At 41.7% G+C, this 7,047-nt stretch overlaps 1 protein-coding gene across 1 annotated transcript in view; it reads left to right on the forward strand.

Annotated features, from left to right (window-relative positions):
- Positions 1-5,194, forward strand: part of ERMARD (ER membrane associated RNA degradation) — an 83,278-nt gene extending 78,084 nt beyond the window's left edge. Inside the window, exons 17-18 of the mRNA XM_060241331.1 lie at positions 4,359-4,472; positions 5,011-5,194. Of these exons, the coding sequence (XP_060097314.1) occupies positions 4,359-4,472; positions 5,011-5,194 (298 nt within the window). The remainder of the gene's footprint in view (positions 1-4,358; positions 4,473-5,010) is intronic.
- Positions 5,195-7,047: the final 1,853 nt, after the last annotated feature.

Here is a 7,047-nt window from a genome sequence, read left to right on the forward strand (position 1 = left end):
AGGAGACTGGATGGCGACCTTGGATCTGAAGGATGCCTACTTCCATGTCAGCATCCATCCATCTTACAGGCACTTCCTCAGGTTCATGATAGGCTCCAACCATTTTCACTTCAAAGCCCTTCGATTTGGCCTGTGTACTGCACCACGGGTGTTTACCAAGATGATGAGCATTGTAGCAGCACACCTCCAGCTTCAAGGCATAGTCATCTTTTCATATATAGACGACTGGCTCCTTGTGGAGAACTTGAAAGAGCATCCGTCCGGCCATATTGCGACAACTCTCCGTCTTCTCCATACCCTAGGTCTGCAGGTCAACATGAAAAAGTCCCACTTGATGCCATCAAGGACAGTTCAGTTTATCAGGGCTCTGTTGGACACGGACCTTCATCGTGCTTTTCTGCCTCGACAGAGAGCAATGGACATTATCACCCTCATTCATTTTTTTCAAGTCCAGAAATGGGGCACAGCACAACAGTTGCAGCAGCTGCTGGGACTGATGGCGGCGACTACAAGTGTGTTACTGTTCACGAAACTTCGCATGAGAGGGCTTCAACTTTGGTTCCTCGAAAAGTTTCGTTGTCTAAGGAACTCGCCTCGAAAGAAGTTCACGATTCCACCCTCGATCCTCCAGTCCCTGGAATGGTGGACTTCCAGCGACAACATCTGTCAAAGAGCTCCTTTCCATCTGCCTGTAACGATGGTTACGATCACCACAGATGCGTCCCTATGGGGATGGAGTGTTCACATGGATACTCTGTGTGTGTGGGGGTCCATGGTCACCACAGCTGATTCGTTACCACATAAACTATCTCTAACTGTAATCTCCAGGCAGATTCATTGAGCAGAGGAGCAGCATCTCTGCACGAATGGGAGATACAGTGGTGTTTCCTTCAACCAGTGTTCCAGCTCTGGGGGTATCCTCAGATCAATGTTTTCGCCACAGTGTCCCTTATTTTGCACCAGGGGAGGGATGGATCCGGCTTCCTTGGGGAATGGTCTAATGTTCCCGTGGAAGGGTCGTTTTCTGTATTTGTTCCCGCCTCTTCCACTGCTGACGAGAGTAGTCAACAAGATAAAGAGGGAGGAACCGAGGTGCATACTAATTATGCCATGGTGGCCTCGGCAAAACTAGTTTCCGATTTTGCTCCACTTAGCGCGGGGAATTTTTCATCATTTTCCAGTGGAGCCAGACCTTCTTGCGGCCCAAGAAGGGCAAGTGTTTCACCACAATGTTCCTCACCTAAAGTTGACAGTGTGGTTCATTGATCCTGCGAATTTTCGAGCAGAGTCAATCACGTTTTTTTGAATAGTAGGAAGTTGTCTACCCGTATTTCCTATGACAGGAAATGGGGAAGATTTGTCCGGTTTTTGGCTGATACTGCAATCTTGCCCCAACGGGTGGGTTTACCTGTGATTTTTTATTTTCTCTTATCTTTGATTGATGCTGAACTTTCCTTTTCTTCTGTGAAAGTTTATTTATCAGCTATATCAGCTCACCATGAGCTTGTTGAGGGGCATTTGGTGTTTGCTTATCCTCGTTCGAAGCAATTCCTGAAGAGACTGGTCAGGTTGCATCCTCTGTCTAGATCACCCCCACAGTTGTGGGATTTGCCATTAGTTTTGGATAGGTTGACCAGGCGTCCTTTTGAACCAATGGCAGCCTGTTCCCTACTGCTCCTATCCTGGAAGACTGCATTTCTGGTGGCGATCACATCGGTACGCCAAGTAGGGGAGCTCATGGCTATGCATTGTGACCATCTGTACTTAAGTGTTTCTTGAGTCTGAAGTTTCGTTGGCTCCTGATGTTTCGTTTCTCCCTAAGGTGGTTCCCCAGTTTCATCTTAAGTTGGACGTTTGGTTACCTACATTTTACCCTACGCCTTCTTTGGACAAGGAGCATCGGTTGCATGCCTTGGATGTTAAGCTTGCATTACTTTTTTATCTGAGCCGCTCTAAGAGTTTTCGTCAGGACCAGCATCTCTTTGTTACCTATGCTGCTTGGTTGGGTTCTAAAATTTCGTCTCAGAGACTTGGACACTCTACTAGGGCTATGGCGACATTCATGGACACTCTACTAGGGCTATGGCGACGTCGGTGGCGTTCCTGAAGGGTGTCTCCTTGATGGACGTTTGCAAGGCCACCGCTTGGTCCTCTCCCCATGCTTTCATGAAGCATCTGGGAGCTGTGGTGCTGCAAGCTGTCTCTTCTGGTTGACCGTCTGCTCCCGCTTCCAGGTATGTCTGGCTTGCTAATCTCCCATGAGTGTGAAGCACAGAGACCATGAAGAAGATAGACAGGTTGCTTACCTGTAACTGTAGATCTTCGAGTGGTCATCTGTGCATTCACACTACCCGCCCTCCTTCCCCACTGCTGACGGTCTCCCTATTTTAGGGGCTTCCAGCGGTCAGGAAGGAACTGGCGGGATCCTTGTGCCGGCTCTGGTGAGCATGCATACTGGGGCTCCTGCACATGCTCACTGGGTGCCGAGCGCGAAAAATCCTGGCCTTTTTAGGTACCAATTCGGGGATCGGCACAGGCACTCTATCCCATGCACAGATGACCACTCAAAGATCTACAGTTACAGGTAAGCAACATGTCTTTATCAGATACTGTTAAATAAACAAAATATTGCAAATGTGCTAATTTTTTAAGCATGTTTTATTTTAAATTTTGCTTAAAATGTTTAATTCTGTTTGTCTATATTCTTTTAAAAGTTTATATCTCCATTACCTGACATTACATTTTATGACACACATTGCTCAGCCCAACAAGGGCTGTCATATCTGGCCCCCATAACAAATGAGTTCGAAACCCCTGTGTAGAGTTAACCAAAAAGATACTTTAGATAAGTGAAGGCAAATTTAAGAGCAATTTTTAAAAAATTCAAGATTAAAATAAATTCCGCTGTGAAGTGTTATTACTTGTTGCTACTTCGTACTTTTATGTTTTAAGAAGAATTGTCTGCCCTCTTAAAGCTTTGTTGCTGGAATTTTTGGGGGTTTTTTAGTGGCACTGTTGTTGGCAAGACACTAATGCATCTGCTGCATATGAAGATTCCATTCAAAGGCATTTATTGAGGCCTTAGGTGAAATATTGTAATATCTCTTTATCAAACTACAATTCACATTTAAACTTTGATTTGGATTTAGTGACTTTTAGGAGTCTTGTCTAGTGTAACATGAATTTGAATACTAAAACCACGCCTGGTAAAGAACTTGAGTCCCAGTACTTCCAGTAGGATTTTAGTATGTTCTAACTATCCTGCGATTGTACTGTTTCCATCCTGTCAGCAGTGAACAACCTTGGCCAAGATCCAAACTATTGAGTAAAATGTTCCATTTGCATATAAGAATTTTTCCATTCCTCTGCTGTCAAGGCCCCAAAAGGGTTCTATCCCATATCAGGAAGGGATCTTCAGAACAGGCATCCTTAAGGTATAAGGGGCTGACACCACAAGAAACTATTACCTTGCTCCCCATGTGCATGGGAAAGTGCTTTCAACTTACACATGAGGGGGATTTGATCCTGGCTATTAAATTCTGAGAAATAGTTTGCACCATTCTTGTAATGAATGAATGTGTAAAATTAATCTTTTACTTCTTTCAACAGCTGGGAGAATTGAGTAGACCGTCTTTTTTAGGAGGCTGGTATATGTGGCACGTGCTGGAGTCTGTCATAACACTTGTTTCCTCTTAGTGGGAAGTGTTTCTGGTTGTTGCCTGTCAAAGCCAGGCCAGATGGAGCAGAGAGGGAGGGAAAAAAAGATTCTGAGAAGTGAGAAAGTCCATTCTTGGCAGTCTTCTCAGTAGGAGTGCCCATTTAAAGGGATAGGTGAAGGGGTGCTGTTTCAGCCAATGGCAAAATTATCCACTAACCAATGTCACCTTGTCAGTGTATTTACCCATGTGGGCCGTAAGAAACAATGGATAGTGTCCTGCCACAACCGAGAAACAAGCAACAACTGGAGATCAGTCCTCTCTGAATATCCAGACATCACTGCTCTTATTGAGTGTTGGAGCACAGCCAGTAAAGTGTTTGAGTCCGCTAACTCTGTCATATGAAGGTACATAAAGACTTCTGAAAAGATACTTGACTGTTACACCAGCACAGTGTCACAAGCGATGAGGTACTGTTCTCATTGAAGGACACCCAGGCTAGTGTAGTTGTTTAGGGTTAGGGTTAGCTTAATGAATGTGACACTGGGGTTTTTAGCTAACAAACAGAAACTCCCTCCTGGCAGAATCTTGTGAGCCAGGGTTATAGACTGGTGAAGCTGGCTTAAATAGATTAACTTTTTTGTTATTTAGATATATAGCTTGATTTTCTTCCTAATGACTTCTTATTTTTTTTCCTTCTAGCATTAAATGTCTTTCTCCAGTCCTGCAACTGATTTTAATCCTGATCACTCTGGAGCGGATCAGTATTCATACTGTGCGCGACAAGAATCCTACTGAGTATCAGCAGTATCTCAAGTAAGTGTGTATTAAAACATAACTGGTGAATTAAAATAGTTTCTCCATTAATCTGTAATTCTTTACATTCCCTTATCAGCAGATATAATGAAATAGTTGAAGAGTTTCTTCTGTATACTTTTTGCTGTATGTGAAGCAAGAACTGCTTACGTCACCATGTACTCATAGCTGTATCTTGAGTTTTCCAAGGGGTTTACTTAGTATTTACTTATTACATTATTATCCTGCTCTCCTTCTCCTAAGCATCAAAACAGGTATTCTCTCTAATCTCACCTCAGTTTTATCTTCATAGATACCCAATTTCAGGGCTGAGCATAGTCTTGGACTTGTGTCTCTTTGGACTCAGTGCTGAACTCAAACTACTTCACCACACTGTCTTTCACTGAGCCTCTTTCTTCAAAGCTGTGAAAAGACTGTTCTTCCAGAAATTTGAAAAGCCTGGGGAAACAGCTGTTAAAAAAAACTTCCCAGGGAAATTGGTTTTAAGAATTATTTTTATCAACTGTTAGTCTCATAATTTTTTTCCTGCTCTTCACAGGTTTCTAAAGGTGATCTTGCAGTATACTGAGAACTTAGTTACCTACACAAGCCCGGAGAAGAATAAATGGCATGAAACTTTGGAACTTACACATAAAGCTTTGGTAAAAATCAGAACTTTCTTAGAGAAACAGCAAATGCTCATGCAGTTAGCTGAATTATCTTTATCAAAAAGTATTGCCTAGGTACAGTGGACATTTCTGTTCTTTTTTTCTGAAGAGAATGCCTGACAAGACCTGCATGTATATGAGTGGATCACATAGGTATGTTACTGGTCACGTTTTCCTCCATCCCATTACAATGCATTAACCAGATTTTGGTAGGAAATATGTGACCTGTGACCAAAGGATTATCAAGAACCAGCCTGCATAGCACTTTTTCACAGTCAAGAAACCACATTTTATTTTGTAATACGTGTAATGAACCACATTTTATTTTTATTTATTATTTATTTATTTATTACTTTATATTTATATCCCGCCCTCTCCGCAAGCGGACTCAGGGCGGCTTACAATATCATAAAAACAATCAATTCCATAAAAACATATAAAACCATAATACATTTATAGGTTAAAAACTATTACGCTAAAACTATTTTGTAATACGTATATTCTAACTTGGAAGTGTTTTATAAATTAAAAGCAATCAGGTTCTCTGTTCACAGTTACATTGCTTTGTACTTCTTTTCGTTTTGTCTTAGTCATGGTAGTCTCCCATAACTTCCATCAGAGGCTGACATGCCATCCATTGTACCTCAAAAACAGCAGTGCTTTTAAGCACTCTTGATTTACATTGTTCTTGCTTCCCATTTTAAATGATGTTTGTGAAAGTAAATTTAATCACTTACCTCTGGTCTTGTAGTTAGAAGTGTGCTGTCCCATTGCTTTCAATATTTATTCATAATTCAAATTCTGCTCTTTAATTCCTCTGGTTTGGTTCCAGGAAGTGAAGATTAAAATGTGTAAGTAAATGATTTATGAAGACTCTGACATGTTCTGTTTTACATTTGAAATCAATCTTTCAAGCTTCTAGACTAAGTTTGAGGCAGACCTAATTGCTACAAGGTACGCTGGTGGTTCATGGTGTACAAAAATGCAGTACGCTCATATTGTGTATTGGTTAAAGTCATAGTCTAGGACTAGGGTGACCCAAGTTCAAATCCCCACTTAGCCATAAAGCTTATGGCATGATTTTTGGACCATCTCTCATTCCCACTCAGACAGAGACCTTAAAAGGTACATATACATTAAAGTTTAAAGTTAGTAATCCAGACATCACGTTTGCTTTGGGAAACAGTGGTATACTACTGCATATGTGTGTGTGTGTATATATATATATATATATTTATTTAATCAAATTTATATCCCGCCCTCCCCTGATGGGCTCACGGCAGCTAACAACAAATAAAAACAACATAAAATATTAAAACAAATATACAATAAAATAATTTCTATTATATAGTCATTAAAAGTCCAAGATGCATGTTGATGTTTTAATTATTCTGATGTTTCTTTCAGTTATATTTGTTCAGTAAGATTGTCAGTGCTGTGGAATAACAGCCACCTCCCCTCAACTGTTAAAAGCAAGTTTGAACAGTTCGGTCTTACAGGCTGTGGCAGGTCCCACAGGGCCCTGATGTTTCCTGGGAGGGCATTCCACAGAGCGGGGGCTGTTACCAAGAACGCTCTGGCTCTGGTGGCCGTCAATCGAGCTTCTTTGGTCTGGGGATCTTAAGAAGATTTTGGGATCCTGAACATGAACAAGGAGTCAAAGGAGGATAGGGAAATGGCTGAGAAGCTGAATGCATTTTTTGCCTCCGTCTTCACTGTGGAAGACGAGAAGTGTTTGCCCGCTCCAGAACCACTATTTTTGGAAGGGGTGTTGAAAGACCTGAGTCAGATTGAGGTGACAAGAGAGGAGGTCCTACAACTGATTGACAAATTAAAAACTAAGTCACCAGGTCCGGATGGCATACATCCAAGAGTTCTGAAAGAACTCAAAGTTGAACTTGTGGATCTTCTGACAAAAATATGTAATC

Source organism: Heteronotia binoei, chromosome 1, assembly GCF_032191835.1.
Source record: "Heteronotia binoei isolate CCM8104 ecotype False Entrance Well chromosome 1, APGP_CSIRO_Hbin_v1, whole genome shotgun sequence".
NCBI lineage: Eukaryota > Metazoa > Chordata > Lepidosauria > Squamata > Gekkonidae > Heteronotia > Heteronotia binoei.